The sequence below is a fragment of the Quercus suber genome, unplaced genomic scaffold (assembly GCF_002906115.3).
Source record: "Quercus suber isolate HL8 unplaced genomic scaffold, Cork oak 2.0 scaffold_10, whole genome shotgun sequence".
Taxonomy (NCBI): Eukaryota; Viridiplantae; Streptophyta; class Magnoliopsida; order Fagales; family Fagaceae; genus Quercus; species Quercus suber.
In genome coordinates this window covers 2,172,202-2,191,118 of record NW_027069476.1, presented here as the reverse complement: position 1 = coordinate 2,191,118, position 18,917 = coordinate 2,172,202, and the positions used below count along the sequence as shown (strand labels likewise).

At 32.6% G+C, this 18,917-nt stretch overlaps 1 protein-coding gene across 1 annotated transcript; it reads left to right on the top strand.

Annotated features, from left to right (window-relative positions):
* Positions 1-13,797: 13,797 nt before the first annotated feature.
* Positions 13,798-18,132, top strand: LOC112039690 (enolase 1). The gene is given in 17 exon segments (XM_065777895.1): positions 13,798-13,967; positions 14,152-14,215; positions 14,410-14,477; positions 14,576-14,623; positions 14,714-14,800; positions 15,111-15,191; positions 15,377-15,478; positions 15,562-15,642; positions 16,183-16,257; positions 16,364-16,426; positions 16,518-16,595; positions 16,737-16,931; positions 17,091-17,141; positions 17,247-17,335; positions 17,441-17,492; positions 17,606-17,662; positions 17,819-18,132. Coding segments are annotated over 17 exon segments (1,341 nt in total). The 5' UTR covers positions 13,798-13,898; the 3' UTR covers positions 17,900-18,132.
* Positions 18,133-18,917: the final 785 nt, after the last annotated feature.

The window sequence follows — 18,917 nt, the reverse complement described above, 5'->3', positions numbered from 1 at the left end:
ATGAGCCATATAAAAAAATTATAGCATAAATAGGTTACCTTTATCCTTTATTCTTTATTCTCCTTTTTTTTTTTCCCTCACTGACCTATCTATTAACCCCCAATCTAGGTATGAAAACTTTTTGTATTACCATTTTTTTATGGTCCTCTACTGTAAAACTTATAAGGATCTATATAAAGTAGCAATTACCAACCACATGGGTTGCCCAACAAAATTACTCTCAATTTTTTTTTAAAGGCTAAGAAAGAAATTGGCTTTGTCAACAACTGCTTATTATTAGGATACAAGCTAAATACACATCCACTGAACTCAAATTATCTTTTTTATCATTTCAAGTATTAATGTGTACCAAAGAACCTTATGCTCATGATATCTTTCAAAAAGGTCCACATCCACCACAATTTCAAGATTTCTAGTACCTTTTATGTGTCAATACTCACTAGCGTTGTTATGTATCTAGCTTCAAAAAGGAAGACTCTGTGGTTTCAACCTAGTCATTGTCACCAACCTTGAGGTATAATATAAACATGACAACCACAATTTTGAGTCATATCCATTTCTCAAGTTAAAGCTTTTTGTTTTAAGGCAGCATTAATATAGAGTAATTTGATGGTGTTGATTGATTCAATTTAGTGTACTTTTATGAATTAATCAAAATAACTCTATGAACATGACATCGTCGTGCGCTAGCTATATTCAGTTGTAACGTCATGTTGTAGATAATATCAAACTTGCTGCACCGACTCACAATTGAAAGGCAGGGTACTGACACCTAAAACACTGATAATATCAAACATATCATAGTTAGGTTGATCCAACCACTGGTGAGATAGAGGATGATGGTGTTGAAGATGAATACCAACTAGAGGACCTGGAGGTTGTAGCAGCTGATTACATGTTGAAAGTGGGAGTCTCCTAATTCACAAATGCATGGGAAAGCATGGGTGATGACTGTTTCCCATGCATTATACTATTACTGGCAAGGGAGATTTTCTCTCTTTTATTTATTTTTTTTTTTTTGGGATGGGGGTGAATCTTAGTATGTAAAGAGTAACAACTTGCAAATTGCAATGACCTATGCATTACTGGACAGTTTAACAAGTTCATAAAATTTTATGTTTGGCTTGGAGGGATGTTAAGTTCTAAAACAAATAGAACTGTTTTGAAAAAAATAATTATACAAATTAACACTGAGATTAAGTGAAAATGCCCAAATAATACCACCTCTGAGTTCTCAAAGTTACCATATAAGTTGGGTGCTGAATGAGTTATGATGCAGGTGATTTTATAAACAGCCTTTCCATATACCACCCATTTTGATCACATGTAAGTATTAAAAAACCTTGGGTATGTCATAATATAATATAATATAATAATGAAGGGAGGTGTAGGGGGACAAAAATCAACCAGCACCCAACTGATTAAAGAAACCATTGGGGCCATTGTATTCTGTTTCTAATGATTTGAGTTAGATGGCTAACCAAAACCAAAGAAAAAAACATATTCTTTCTTTGTTTTTTTATTGAAAGAGAGAGAGAAAGAGAGCATGAGCTTCTAGCCAAGTGGACCTACCAGTGAATTTAGCAAAGGGCAGTCACAACCCCAGAACTAGGACGTAAAGATTGCATTCTCCAAAAATTGGCATACAGACTAATACCCGAGTTTGGTGAACTCGAGTACTGAACACAGTACTCGAGCTTCAAGTACTCGAGTATCAATCTGTATTGGCTGACTTGCATGACTGCTGAAGCAATTGGTGCCAATACAGATTGATACCCGAGTTTAGTGGACTCGGGTACACATTGAACAGTACTCGAGCTTCCTGAGCTCGAGTACTGTTTGGAATTTTAAAATCCAATTGCCATGAAGCAATTGGTGCCAATATAGATTGATACCCGAGTTTAGTGGACTCAGGTATCACATTGAACAATACTCGAGCTTCCTGAGCTCGAGTACTGTTTGGAATTTTTAAATCCAATTGCCATGAAGCAATTGGTGCCAATATAGATTGATACCCGAGTTTAGTGGACTCGGGTATCACATTGAACAGTACTTGAGCTTCCTAAGCTCGAGTACTGCTTGGAATTTTTAAATCCAATTGCCATGTTAGCCATGCCACGGTGGAGTTATAAAATAAAGTACTCGAGTTCACCAAACTCGAGTACTTAAAAAAGTGGTAGATCACCAATTATTTTCGAAACAGTGTTTTTTGGCCAAATATTTCAAAAATTAATGGTAAAAGGTCATTTTGGCCGTTAGATTTTCAAAATTCACACTCAATATAAATATATATAAGGAGCTTGTAGAGTTTTTCTCTAAATTAGTTTGAAAAGAAATTGTATTCATGTTTATCGGCCACCATAACACTAAAATGTTAATAACATGTATTAATTATAGCACATTGAAATTTTCACTAAAGAAAAAATAAAAAATAAAAAGAGTTTTAATTCTCCAGGTACTTCAAACAAATGAAATAAGCAAGTTAAATGGCATATTAGCAGATCCTTTAAAACCAATAATCAGAATAAAAATTTTCATTATAGCCCAAATAAACCTGAATAATAATAAAAATCATGAGAAAATGGTACAAGTCAAATATTGATAAAAAAAAAAAAAAATCAAAGTAGGAATATAAGAATATTACATGCAAAGAGGTGGAATGTAGTCAATGTACTACTAAAGATGCCCATTCAATGTTTCATGTGAGGAGATAGAACAGTGAGAGAAGTGGATATTATTTATATGCCAAGATTCCAAGGAATATGTTTCATACAACTCGATTAGTGTACCACTTTTAATTAGTTATTAAATAATTTGTAAGTTGTAACTACTTATTTTTCTTCTGTTTTTGATCAATGAATTTGTAACTATTTTAATAAGATGGTTTTATCTAACTAGTTTTCTTGATTAGGCTAGCTAACTTTCGCAGGATTAAAGAAGCAGCAATCAGCGATTCAGGTTAAAGACTAGACCAGTGCGTTGCAAAGCTTATCCAATAATTTTTTTTTTTTTTTTCACTCATCACGTTTGGGAAGAGTTGCTAAATAAAATTCTTAGACCATTCACATCAGTCCGTGTATAAGTATGTATAATAGAAAAAATACTCAAATTTACACATTTTTGTTCAAAAACAGCTCACATCAGTCCATTTAAAATCTTGCAAAATCTTCTAAAATTATCCACGAGCTACAGTACTCGTGTAAATTTACACGGGCACTATAGCATGTGTATATCATTTTTTAATAGTTTTTTTTTTCTCTCTCCCCGATACTGTAGCATGACTTTGCCTTACACTGTAACACTGGGTTAAAGAAATGAATATTTTATTTGAATAAATGTGTATAATAGACAAACTGATGTAGATGATTTGTAAAAATAGGTGTGTAAAATAGAAAAAAGTAAGTTTTAGACTTGTAAAATGAAAAAAAAAATTCCTCGGACTGATGTGGATGCTCTAACCAGAGTAATGCTTTCATAATGAACTAAACTTGGAGCTGGACCAACCCCAATTCTCTTTGGGTCACAGCTCTCAAAAAATGTTATTTCTTGCATGCTTCTTTAAGCCAGAGGGCCATGTCCCTCTCCCCCAATGCTCATAAATTTCTTTATTTTGTTCCAAATCTTAACTTTTCAACCAATAAAATAAAATAAGATTAAAATGGGTAGGTTCTCTCATGACTTAACCAAAAATTTAAATAAATCTACATTTTTCTTTTATGCTATGCTTAGGAAATTAAGAGCCTGTTTGGATGGAGGGGGGAAGGAGAGGAAGTGGAGGGAAGTAGAGTAGAATTGGCTAAAAATAAGTTAATTTTGTGCTAAATCTACTCTACTCCTCCTCTCTTTCCCTCAATCCAAACAGGCCATTATAGTACATGTTTTACTAAAGTATACTTTTGGCACTTAACATTTGGTTCAATTTTCAAAAGAGTCATGCCGTCCATCTTTGTTAGTAGTCTCATTGTTAAGTGTCAAATGGACCTCGACACATCACCCATTTAATGCCAACAGTCATGTCACAATAAGCCATGCTATCCATGCTTGGAATGAGGGGGAAAAAAGCTTAAATCTATAGATGAAAATGGTCCTCACTTGAGGTTCATTTTTTGTCCCACAAAGTCCTTTCCCCCTCTCTCTTCAAATCAATTCCTTCTCTCTCTAATTGCCCTAGGTCAAAATTCCTTATTATTGTTGCTTAGTTCATCAACACCGTTGTCGACAATGACTCTTGGTTTCTCCCTTAGTTGGGTAGAGATGAGTCTCCATTGGGATGTGACAATGATCTGAGGATTCAAAGGGATTTTGATAATGAATCAACTAGTGATGATGGATGGGTTCTTCGATACAATGATTGGGTCAATTGAGTGTTCGTATTACCATTTTGGGGTTTCAATGGTAGTAGAGTTTTAGGTCTTAGGGTGAGTTTCGGTGACGCATGAAAATGGCAATAATGGCACATGGAAGCAAGGAAGTCAATACCGTACCAGAGGCTGTATCGATTTGGCCAACAGTACAATATATTTCGAATACCAATCAATACCGGTGTATTGTTTCGAGTTTACCGCTATTTTCATAAATAGATATATAAATATAATATTTTCTGAGTATAAAATTTTATTTAAGCAAAATTTTCTTTGGACTAAAGAAAAATCAACTAATTTATTATTCTTTATTTGTCAAAAAATGATAATATAAATATTAAAAACAATGTAATGGCCTTATGGGTACATTAGTAAAGAATTAATATATTAATGTTTAAAAAAAAATGAAAAGCAAATAAATTCAAACTTATTCATTACAAATAACAATTTACAAAGTTGAAAACTTGGAATTAGGGATTTTGCTTTAATGAGAGTAATTCTATAATTGTGACGGTGGGCTAGTTGATGCCAGCTATTGTTTAAAAAAAGAGTGTTTGGTCTTATCTCTTTTCTCTGGTAAAAGAACCACAACTGAACTGACTACACAAAACTTCGGTAAAAGAACCACAACTTAAGAGGCCGTTCCAGAAAATTCCAAGTATAAATCGAAGGTAGCAATGGACTCGATCTTCAATTGCATTTTTATGGAGATGAGCTTTCAGCCCATGGACAAGCGAGCTGTGTTTTTCGTATCTGCAATACAGTGTTCTTTGGATTTTTATGGCAATTCTCGGTTGGGTGAGTTCACAAATCTTTGGATTTTTCAGTTTCAGTGTTCTTTTGGGTATTAGCTTTGTTTTGGAAACTAATTCCCTTGTAATTGTGAACCCAATAAATGATAGGATCGTGTTTTGGCCCAGTATCCATTTACCGGCCGAAACAGCTGGATTTCGCCGGTACGACCAGTATTTTTTCCAATATGAAACAAGGGTGTACCTATACCGATGCACTAGCCGGTACGGTATATATCAACCGGTACGGTACGATATTGACTTCCTTACATGGAAGGTGCTTGTAGTGTGGCTATGGGCGAGGCTTTGACTTTGAGTGAAGGGATGATTTGATGTTAAAAGTGGTTAATTGTTATGGGCAAGGCTTTGAATCTAGGGCGTCAAATAGTTGGTCCCAACTATTCTTTCTTATTTTTATGATTCTACGAACTTATACGTTTTTAGATTTTTGTGTACAAGCAAGGTTAACATGACTTATTGTGACAACTGGAGTTAAATGAATGACATGTCAAGGTTCATCTAGCAATTAATGGTGAAAGTTGAAAGTTGAAAGTTGAAGCTACTAACAAAGATGGACAGCAATGCCCTTTTGAAAACGAAAAGGGTACCAAACGTTAATGGCCAAAATTAAACTTTTGAAACCTTAAGGGCCAAAGTTCAACTAACCCCCCAAATTCAAAGGCCAAATGTGTACTTCAGTGAAAATGAACTAGTTTGCTCTAATAACATAAAAGAAAAATGTGGATTTATTCAACTTTTTGGTCAAGTCATGATAGAACTAGGTCATTTTAGTCTTATTTTATTTATCGTGGAAGCATTAACATTCCTCCCTTGTGGCTCTACCAAATTGGACGCTATCATATGCAAAAAATAAATTAGATAAGTGTGGACCATCTCTACTAGAAGACACCCGTAATAGAACCCTTTACTTCTACTTTTATGAGCAATGAAGTAAAGACCTTCAACACATAAAAAAAATCGTGTATGGGAACCAGGAAGAATGGATCATTTTCTCTCTTCCCTATCGCTAGAATCATATATCCCACTAGTAAACCATTGATCATAGCAATATAAGAGATTGAAATCAAGCAAACCATTAACCATATGTTGATACAATGCTAGCCCCTAGACCTAGGCCACTTAGACCATGGCCTTGGCCCCTTACTAGAGAAAGACCCTCAAATGCGGGGGGTTAATAAGTGATATTTTTAATTTAAAAGAAATTGTGAGTTGTATTTTTTTTTCCCCTTGACTCTTAAAAAGGTCAAAAAAACTGAGTGTCAGATTTTACTGTATAGCTTTTACAAATCAACGTGTCACCAATCAAAAATAAATTATTCAAATACTCATTTATTATTTGATTGAGGTGTCATTAATTATATTCATCATCAAATAAATTTGTAGAAATTTTGGAGTAAAATTTGTAGATTTGTAGTAGTTTTAACATTTTTCAAAAACATCATGAATTAATACAATTTTAACCTATCACTATTAAGTAAATTAGTCATATTAAAAGTAAGAAGAATTAATTTTAAATAAAAAAATTATAATTATATTTGAGTGATGTTTAAATAATAATAAATAAATAAATAACTCATTAAAACTACTATATTAAGCCGGCCCAATATTGATACTTCTATCTATGTTAAGTGCACGAGTGTGCGCTCAAGAGTCAAATGGTCTGTTTTTTTTTTTTTTTCTTTTTAATAATTCAAAATTTCAAAAGGTCTTATATATAATTATTGTGATAAACTTTTGCTATAGTTTTTGAAAATTTATAAACTTTTGCTATAGGTAATTAAACACCAACATGGCTAATTAATTATTAATTTCTTAGGGTGGATACGTGGATTGGAGCCATGGTCCATGGACTTTCGGTAAAAGTAGTATTTTTATATTTATTTTATAAATGCAGCTTGCGTAATGCAAGCCCATGCGCAGAAACCAAAGGTCACGCCGTTGCCTACCATAATTTGGTCGTTTATCATGACTACTAAAGTGAAGACCTAATCCAACTTCCAGTCTGCTGGCATACGCTCTTTAGTTTTGTTGAGAAAAAGAAAAATACTGCTAATGTAAAAATGGTATCAAATTTTTTCTAAAATGATTCATTAATAAATGTTCTAAAATTATCAAATGTCACGAGAAAACCAACAGGGTCAATTAAATATGTCTTCTAATGCTGGTTTCCTCGCGGATGTGACATATCTTCATATCCTTAGATAATCCAAAAACGTCTTAATATCCTCAATAAGAAGACATTTGCCAGAGGATGAGGACACCATTTGATGCAATTAATGTCAGATTGTTCATAATGAAGACGATAACCTGGATATTTTGTGCCCCTGAGAAAGAGAGGGTCCAGACACGCCAAATTGGAACCAGGTGGAACGCAGGCCCGTTCAACATGTATGCTTTCATAGGTTAATCAAATATTTTAGAAGTAGGAAGGGCCAATATTTTTGGAATTGACTCCATTGGATCGCAAGAAACCATTTTTATCCATCACAGATTCACAATGCACACACACATACTTCTATCATCAATTTCAGTGACTATAAAAATTAGTCACATAATTTCACCAATTATTTAAGGTGAGAGAAACTCTGTGGTCTAGAATGAATCTAGCCTTGATGCTGATATACAAATTTGGAAGCTGCAAATTGCTGCAGTCATGAGATGTATGTGATGTAGAAAATATTTATTAAAAAAAAAAAAAAAACAATTGAGAACAGCAAAAAGTTGCATTCACGAGAGTCAACCATTGACAATTAATAAGAGGCCCTTAAGCGGCTGAACATCCCTACAAAAGCCAACAAATTAAAAAACAATCTGAAATCATTTTAGCATTGGTTAAAAACAACTTTAAAAAAAGAGCTTGAATAAAAATTTTAATTTAGATTTTTACTTTAATTTTCATAGGATAAAAAGAAATACATGTATGTTTGGGTGACCAGTTTGGAGATAGGTTCCCACATGGAGATTACAAATTTCCTATCTTATTCTAAACTTTGATTATTTTAAAAGAAAAGTGTTAAAAAAATTCATAAAAAGTTATAATTGGTGAAATATAAAATGAAATATAAAAAATAAAAAAAATATAAAAAAAGGAATTGAGGATTTATATTTCTATTTGAAGTGACAAATTAAAATGGCACTTTTTAATACAACTTTTTTAAAAGCTTTTTTTTTTCTTAATTGTAAAATTTTCAAACAACCAATTTTCAAACGATTGGAAATAAAAGTATACCAAACAAACACTAAGCCTCAACATTGTAAAGCATCTTAAGGTAGAAACACCCTGCTTTTGTGTATGTTTATAAAAAATTTTATGCACATCGTATTGACATCTCCAAAATTCTAGTTATCCTCTTTCAATACTTTTATTTTTGCCCCTCCTCTTTATCTCACATCTCTCTCACTTTCACTAGCATTGACATCACCTTATTAAGCAAGGTAAAATGGCTTTGCCTTGCCCTAGTCTTACTTTCATTAGCATTGACACCACCTCATTACACATGGTAAAATGTCTCTGCCTCACTTCACTCTCATCTTGTACAAGTTCTTGTTACCTAAAAGAGGAGACATGGTACTATGATTCATCCGTGCCCCACTTGTCGCGGAGAGAGAGAGAGAGAGTTTTAACTTATTGTGTCCGCTTCTAATGATAGCTATTTATCATCATACCAAGACATCAATCAATTTTTGGTGTAGGGGAGGATTGAACCCCAAATCTCTTATTCAACCATCAGAGACTTTATCAGTTAAGCTAACTGAAATCCACGGTAATCTTACTAAGTTACAATACTATTTAACTTTAATTAGACATTGTAACCACCGCGACCTAGAATGTAGTCGTCACCTACTTGTGGGGTGGAGAGCATCACAAGTTCAAGCTCCAAAGGGGAGCATTATATGTAGGGTATATTATAATTTTTAACCTAGCTGGAAAAAAAAGACATTGTAGCACAAATGCATTTTGAGTCTATGTTGGCTAGTCTAATGCTGGGTCATATTGTGGGGGGGGGGGGGGGGGTGAGGTTGTCAGCAACATTTTGGTTGGATTAACTGGATGGTTTTTTTAAACAACCTTTTTTTTTAATTTGATAGTTACTATGGAAGGGGAATTTGGACTTGAAAGTCTCAATTGGAAAAATCATATAGTGCTAGTTGATTTGTAAGGTCCTTCAACAAATAACTAGATGTTTAGTCCAATGTAAATACTCCTTGTTATGACATAAGATAATCGAGTTGGTAGAATTTCGATATCAAATATTTCAATTGATGATAAAGACTTTGGAGCTCGTGATGCCTAAAAATCACTAAAGAGCAATAAAAAAATTAAAATAATGTCAACAAAAGGATTAAAATAATAAAATTAAACCTGTTATTAGTTTTTTTTTTTTTTTAATTATGAATAAACCTGCTATTAGTTGGTTCAATTAGTAGTCAAACATTTTGATGATGTAATAGATATTTTTTATTTATTAAGTTTGATTAGACATTTTAAGGAAATGAAGAGAAAAAAAAATACATTATGTAATCCTTACCATGATCCATGGTACCAGTAAATTATAGCAAAAAATAAAAGCCCAATGAAAGAATATATATATATTTTGAGCAAAAAAAAAAACTCCTCCTTAGTTTATACCAATTTATCACGACATGCATCTAACTAGGTGATGCTTTCACTCTAGAGTCTATACTCTATAGTCCAACCAACCTCTATTTTGTGACCAAACCGTGAGACATAAGAAAGATACTGGCAAAGTGGAAATTGTCAATCTTTGACCACCGAAAGTTTGAAAGTCGGTTATACCTTCCCCACTCATCTACTTTCCCAATCATTTTCTTGATAAAAATAAATTTTTTTATATATTAAAAGTTGAATACAAATATATTATATTTAAATAAAACAATACTTTAAAAAGCTATTTGTAAACCAAAAAAAAAAACCCCAAACCAAACAAGTTATAGTCTCGAAAGTCAAAACAAAAAGTGACCCTTGTAATTTTTAATTTCAACATGTGGATTTTCAATTCATGAGTGTTTTTGTTTTACAGGATTAATGCATTAGTTTTATTTAATTTTTCTTTCTATATTCTTGGAATATTTGCATGCCTTTAAGTAGAATGTAACTATATAATATAGTAGTAACAATTTAGATATAAGCCAAGAACGTTGTAGCTCAGTTGATTGACATCTTTTAGTATTTCCAATAAAAATATTTAGGATTTAAATTTCCCTTCCTCGGTTGTAACCATCGAAATATCAATAATAATTAAAAGAAAAATCATTTCATTACAAAATACTAATAAATCAAATAGTAAGCTCTTAAGAATTCAAATTGGATTGTTCTAATTTTTTTTTTTTTTGAATTGGATCTATCCAATAATGAAAGGGTTAATTATTTGGTACATTGTAATAGGTATAGGTTTTGTAATAAAATAACTATTAATGTGGAATAACTATTTAATTATTTGGTTGCATTTTTATTTATTTGATGAAGAAATATCTACTCCTTTGATGAATGAATAACTATTACATCCCTTGTAGAGATGAATAATTTGAAAATTAATAGTTATTGGCTTGTTTCTTTATATATGTAATAACTTTATAAATTATTATATTTCTAAAAATACAATCTATCTTTATGTTCATAATAATTACAAAATAAGTATAAAATTATTATATGTCCAACAAATAAAGTCTGTGGGTTTTATTTTTATTTCACAACCAAACGTATAAACAAGTATAATTATTACAATACATCACCTTTTATTTTAAGTAATATGAATTACCATTTATAACTTAATTATTATTTAGTATACTAAACGTACCATTTAACACATATATTTAAATAAATTAAAAAAAAAAAAAGCAATTTAACAAATTTTTTTTAAGGTGAATTTTGTTAGGTTGTTGTTGTTTTGTAGTTCAACTGGTTGACACCTCTTAATATTTTCAAATGAGATGTTCATGGTTTAAATCCTTATCCCCAACTATGGAATTATAAACAAAAAAAAAAATTGTTAGCTTGTATCACTTAAAATATAAATGGGATATTAATAATTTGTTTTTCTTTTTTTAGAATCAACAACAAATTATTTCTTAAAACAAAATATATATATATATATATATTTTTTTTTTTTATTTGAAACCTTCTCAAACCAACCAAATAATAAGTAAATTTTTGTTGTTGCTTTAATTACCTATCTCTCTAATTTAAAAAAAAAAATAAATATATATATATATATATCTCTCTAATTGTTCATACAATTTGAAAATTTGAATCAAACACAACTCTCATTTTTAAACTTCAGGCAACATAACCCTTTGATAGTTCGATTAACCAAAAGGACGAAGAAGAATATTTATACCTTTATAATAAAAGCAGCTATGCCGCTACAGTGATTCGGCATTGTGCATCCAGAGTATTGGCACTGTGCAGCACTGTAGTTGCAATAGTGCGGTTTCGTGAGTTTTTTTTTTCCCCAACCCTTTTGTTTATTCAACTGGCACTGTAACTACAATGCGTAAAGTTTTTTTTTTTTTTTTCTTCAGTAATCGGTTTGTATTTTTTTTTTCTTTTAAATATTGATGTAAGTTGACATTTATAGTGTTATACTAACATAACAAATTTACAATATTATCACAATTATTGACGTGTCAATTTCTTACAAGTCGAAATAAAATAATAAAATATGAGACTGTAGTCAACCACAATTGAAAATATATGTTTAAAAAAAATGTTACAACACTTATTGTTATCACAATATTTTCACAATTATTGAAATTTCAGTTTCTTTCATATCAAATAAAAAAAATGCTAAATCCACAATATTTTAACATTAATTTCACAACAAATCATAGGTAGGCTATTATTGATGGATAGCACTGGAGTTACAGTGCTTTTAGTTTATTCAACTGGCGCTGTAGATTTTTTTTTCCTCCAGTAATCGGTTTGTGTTTTTTTTTTCTTTGAAATATTTATGTAAGCTAGCACATATATTTTTATACTGATATAACAAATTTCACAATATTTTCACAACTATTGACGTGTCAATTTCTTACAAGTCAAAGTAAAATAATAAAATATGATACTGTGACTAACCACAACTGAAAATAAATGTTTTGAGAAAATGTTACAACACTTATTATTATCACAATATTTTCACAATTGTTGATATCTCAGTTTCTTATAGATCAAATAAAAAAATGCTAAGTCCACAATATTTTAACATTAATTTCTACTGTGCCTAAAGTTTTTTTTTCCCAGTAATCAGTTTGGTTTTTTTTTTTTTTTTTTTTTATAAATATTTATGTAAACTGGCATATATATTGTTATACTGATACAATACATTTTATAATATTTTTACAAATATGGAAGTATCAATTTCTTACAAGTCGAAATAAAATAATAAAATATGAGACTGTGACCAACTACGACTAAAAATAAATGTTTTGAGAATAACAATAACAATGTTATCAGCTTAAAACTAATAATAACTTGTTATTTAGAATTTGTTCTAAAAATGTTATAAACGTAGCATTTCTCTCAAATAAAATAAAAAAATATTTATTCGGATCTTAAAAATGAAGATATTGTGAAAATATTATGATATTTTATTATATTCTTAGATTTCTTTTTTAATATAATCAAATTGGGTGAGCCAAAATTTACGATCACACACAAAATCTATATTAATTTTCTCGCTACTAAGGCAGCCATGCCTTGCACGTGCAGCCAACACCAGTACTTTTATAAAAAGGTTTGGGTTATTTTTCCTTTTGATTGCGCCGCCCAAAAAATTAATAAAACATGCACATGAGTCATGACATGAGCTTGACAAAATTTTCACAGAAGTGAAACACTATCTAGCCCTTGCTCATCTTTCCTGATGATGAAAATATAGCGTATTTTTTTCCCAAAAAATAAAAAAGGCCAAAGGTTTGGTTAATTGTTATTTTTGCAATTTAAGTGTCATTTTTGACATTTTAGTTATGTAAGTTCACATTTTTTATTATCATTAGTCCTTTATCTATTATATTTTTTAAATGATAAAATATAAAACTTACAGGACAAAATAACAATTGATCAATTTGATTTTTTTTTCTTTTTTGAAAAAGAAATTTTAAAATTTGTTTATTTTAAATTTTTTTTTTAATAATTGACAAAAAAAAGTGAACTTATAGAACCAAAATCACAAAAAAAAAATTAAGAATTAAAATAACAAAAAAAATAAAATTTAAAGAATTAAAATAAAAATTGATCAAACTTAACTTGTTTAACAAATTAAAAAAAAAAAATTACCACCGTACACCTTTACACGATAATCACTCTATAAATATAATTATTTGTGTAGCGTGTGAGATAAGGGTAGAAATTCAAATATGACAGAATAGAATTTTATCTTGTATAAATAAATAAAAAAATTGAAAAAAATGCTATCATTTATCTCCAAAAAAAAGAAAAAGAAAAGAAAAGACAGTAGCTTGAAAGTAGGTTGAAAATTTCTTGCTGATGAAGTATGAAAGAATGGAAAGAAAGGCTTTCCGTTTCTGTCGCTGGTAAAACGGTAAAACCCAATAATAAACTTTTTTAATCAAACGGCTCACGTTAACCTAAGTTCATCTACAAATACGGTCTACTTGATTTGATCTAACAATCGCCGCAACTATTCTTAGACTGTGAACTCCAATTCTTCTCTCACACTCTCTCTCAACTAAAAATCTCTCTTCTCCTATGGCTATCACAATCCAGGCCATCAAGGCACGCCAGATCTTCGACAGTCGTGGCAATCCCACAGTAGAGGTTCGATTCTTAACTCTTACGATGACTCTTCGATAATTCCCATGATCCTGATCTTTGTGTTTTTGTCGATAGTGTGTTATAGACTGTTTTGTATCGTATCGAAAATCTCTGTGTCTATTACCATCGTACACAAGGGTTTTTGTTAACGATTAGTTAATCAAATCTTTGTTCCTTAATCATGTAGGTCGATGTGACAACCTCAGATGGCGCTTTTTACAGAGCCGCTGTTCCAAGTGGTGCATCCACTGGTACGTTCCTTAATCAAATCTTCGGTGAAATGAACTATGGAGACGATCATTTTCATTTATGTTGTTAGATCGTTTTGAAAATACATGATATAGTGAAGAAATTGAGAGAGGATTTGAAAAATAGATATGTTTTGGGGTTTTGTCTCATAGAACAAACTGTGTGTCCTTTTTCTTTTTTTCTTTTTTCCCTTTAGGAATTTATGAGGCACTTGAACTAAGGGATGGAGGTTCGGACTACCTTGGAAGGGTGTATCAAAGGTGAGTCATGATTCGCCAATCGCTCTGTTTCCATGCTATTTTGTGCTGATCCTGATCCATCTCTATGTGTAATTTTTACTTACCTTTCTGCTGGATGTGTAGGCTGTTCAGAATGTCAACGCGATCATCGGCCCTGCCTTGATCGGCAAGGTTGGTTGAAACTTGCATTTAGTTTACTTTTTGCTGATTTTCAATATGATTGCTCACTTATGTAGTGATGTGATGTGTTTCTCTCGACAGGACCCAACTGATCAGGTTGCCATTGATAACTTCATGGTTCAACAACTTGATGGAACCGTTAACGAGTGGGGTTGGTGCAAACAAAAGGTACAATACCAGATTTTTAACTAGATTAGTTCACTTGAATCATGTTCAAAGGAGAGCTACTAATGTGTCGGTAAGAAAGAGGGAATTAATCCAAGTTGGGGGAACTAAAAAAGGTAGAGGAAGAACATGTGAATTAAGTAGAAGGAATAAAAAGGACACTCTCATAATAGAGAGTAAGACTTTAGATAGGGCAGAATGGTGAAAAAGAATACAAATGGCTGACCCTAACTAATCTGTCAAGGTTTTGTTTGTTGTTGTTGTAGTAGTTAACTTGAATCATGTGAATCTAATTCTCCTTTTGTTGTTTCAGCTCGGTGCCAATGCCATTCTGGCAGTGTCTCTTGCTGTCTGCAAAGCTGGGGCTGGTGTCAACAAAATCCCTCTTTACAAGGTATTACATAAACCGGTTGTTTGACCATTCACTGCACTTCTACTAGTACATTTTCTGTTATAGAGTTATTTTAGGTGTTGGGATATCTTACCTACTGAATTTTGTGGCAGTATTGTTACATTTTTCTGTTAGGGGATGGCTTGGGATTAATCTGATCAATTTTTTACTTTGTATTGTGGATGCAGCACATTGCAAACCTTGCTGGTAACAAGAAGTTGGTGCTGCCTGTTCCTGCTTTCAATGTCATTAACGGTGGATCACACGCAGGAAACAAGCTTGCAATGCAGGCATGCTTCTTGAAATTTTTGTTCAATTTATAGTTTTACATTGTTCCTTGATTATGAGTTGCTGATTCACTTTGCCTCTGCAGGAGTTTATGATTCTTCCAGTAGGAGCCTCCTCCTTCAAGGAGGCCATGAAGATGGGTGTGGAAGTGTATCACAATTTAAAGGTTGGTGCTAGTTTGATTTAAGCAATGGGTCATCTAGATTTTGGTCAGGATTATGGATTGTGTTTCTTATCGTTCTACTTTGGACCTTTGGGATCAACCACCCATGACTGACTAAGCTATTTTAGTGTAATAAAACTTTATCTGTTGGAATGATGCAATTAATCTGATCCATATGCATTTCATTGTGTATCATGTTTTGACCATCACAAGAGTTTAACTGATCAGATGGTGGTTGGGTGAGATGTATATGGATCAGATTACTTGGATCATTCTGACAGAGCCAGGTTTATGACACCATTTTTTTTCCCAGTAAAGTTTTGTCACACTAAAATAGCTGAAGTCATGGCGAAATTAGTTGAACCTGCTAGAGTACTTTGTGTGTCCCTCTTTGTAGGTTTTTCATAGATATGATAATTTTACATTGTCTGGAAAGTTTTAAGTTATTGCATAGATCTCTCCTGTTTGGGGCTCTTACATAATTACAAAGTTTTCTTTCACCCTTTGGTTTGTTCACTGACTATGGTGTCTTTCTTTTCTCAGTCTGTGATTAAAAAGAAGTATGGTCAGGATGCAACAAATGTTGGTGATGAAGGTGGTTTTGCTCCTAACATTCAGGTCAACCATTGTCTTCTAAAACATCTTGGCAATTGGATTATGTTGGTTGTGCCTTTTTAATATTTATGTTTATAGCTTTTTCACATCCTTTTTTGCTTGAATTCAGGAAAACAAGGAAGGTCTTGAATTGCTTAAAACTGCCATTGCTAAAGCTGGTTATACAAGCCAAGTTAGTTTTTCTTTCATTTTATTTATTGTTCAATTGAGTCTTCAATATATCTAGAAATTTAAGGGACTAAAATTTTCCTTTATTTAATTAGGTTGTCATCGGAATGGATGTTGCTGCATCTGAATTTTATGGAGAAGATAAGAGATATGACCTGAACTTTAAGGAAGAGGTGAGTTTGTGTCACTCTCTAGGACCCTAGGTGAATGCAATGTTTGAAGGATATCATATCAGTGCATATGAATCAGAGCAAGACCTGCAGCAGCTTGGCTTACATTATCTATTTACTTATTTCTATTGTTTGTCTGTGCAGAAAAATGATGGCTCCCAAAAGATCCCCGGTGATGCTCTAAAAGATTTGTACAAGTCGTTTGTGTCTGAGTATCCTATTGTATCAATTGAAGATCCATTTGACCAAGATGACTGGGAGCACTATGGAAAGATGACCAGTGAAGTCGGAGAGAAAGTACAAATTGTGGGAGATGATCTCTTGGTCACCAATCCTAAGGTTAGCCATTAGCATGCTTTACTGATTCAGTGATTTGACTTTAAACTGTGTTTTTTTCCCTTGTAAATATTTCTTGATAACTTATAGATTAAGTGCACCAACTGCAAGAACTTTACTAACTGGTGGAACTATAAATTACAAAACAATTAATGTGTGCAGAGGGTTGAGAAGGCTATCAAGGAAAAGACCTGCAATGCCCTTCTTCTCAAGGTATGATTGGAGTGTCTTTTTTTCCCCTGTTCTTTTTCTCAAATGGACTATTGGGGTTTCTATCACCACTTATATATGCACCACTCTGATATGGTTTGGGAACAGGTCAACCAAATTGGGTCCGTAACTGAGAGCATTGAAGCAGTTAAAATGTCCAAGCGAGCTGGGTGGGGTGTTATGGCTAGCCACCGCAGGTTTGAAGTTGACCTTGAATACTGTAGACATAGTGTTATTTAATCGTCTTCGCCTAACCCAATAAAATTCCTTTCATTGATATACTTTACTTTATTTGGTTGCAGTGGAGAGACTGAGGATACTTTCATTGCTGATCTCTCTGTGGGTCTGGCCACGGTAATTTGTGCTCGAGTTCTAAATTTGAGACACTTTTATCATTACAATTTTCCCACTTTGTTTCATTTTGAAGATTTACTTATAAAGTTAATAATATTTTGCATTCTGAACAGGGCCAAATTAAGACAGGAGCTCCATGCAGGTCTGAGCGTCTTGCAAAATATAACCAGGTTAGGATTCTGGGTTTTCACTGCCTCTAGTTTTTGCTTGTATATCATAGACATAAATTTCGTCAACTCCTGTTTGTCTTATACAATTTGGTTTAGAACTTGAACAAAATATGTTGGGCATCATTCATATTTACGTTTTTATTTTCTTGTGTGTAGCTCTTGCGTATTGAAGAGGAGCTTGGCTCAGAAGCAGTCTATGCTGGAGCGAGCTTCCGTAGGCCTGTTGAGCCCTATTAGAGTTTGAAGCGTTGGATGAGAAATTGTTGTTTCGGGGGAGTTGCATAAGGGGGAACTCAATTGCAACAAATAAGTTCATACATAGAATGGTTTTTAGCCAAAGGAAACTTTTAGACCTTTTCCCTAATAATTTTGACGGCTGTTTTGTTCCGAGAGCCTGAACACTGCTGTACTGAGATTTTTTTTTTTCAAAGTTGAAGCATGTTTAATCATAATTGAATTTTAGTTTTCTATTTGATGTTTGCTCAATTAACTAGCGGAGTGGTCTTTTTCATTTGGAAAGAGCTTTGCTAGAAACACCAAAAACTTGACACCGAAAATTTCACACCAATCTCACAAGTCACAACACGGTTCACTTGACTTGGCCCACTACAATACAAAAATTGTGAGAAGGTGTGTAATTTTCATTGGAAATGTTTCTACATCCTTTTGGCTTCCATTTCTTTGGCAGCTACTCTGCAAAAGCTGGAATGGTATAGATATGCTGTGGAAATCATTTCCTTTATGTTGTTTGAAAACATTTGCCAGGCCTAGGGCAAGGGCCTAACTTCTTCCGCACACGTGAGAAGAGCTTTTTGCCCTTCTCAACGTAATACCAGACCTTTGCCAGTTTCACTCAATGTTATGCACCAACCTCCCTTCTCTTCATATTAACCTTCAAAGACAATTCTGTGAATTTTACTACAATGCATTGCGTGGGTTGCTTATGGTTGAATTACATGGTGAAATTCCTTGTGCTATGATATATATATATATATATATATATATGTATGTATGTATTTAACTACTCCATTTTGTTTGTGATTGTTTACCAGATGTACTTTGTTTGAAATGCAAAATGACTAACTAAACTCCCATGAGAATGCCTTGATTAGGTTCAGCAATTTTTTCTTCATGTTTATCTGTAAACCGAGAAAACCGTACACTCACGGGTAAGGAAGATAGCGCGTTCTTAACATCTCCTGAAGCTAAAATATCATGTTAACTTTGCGTTCTCTCATTTCATTTTCCCCCCTTA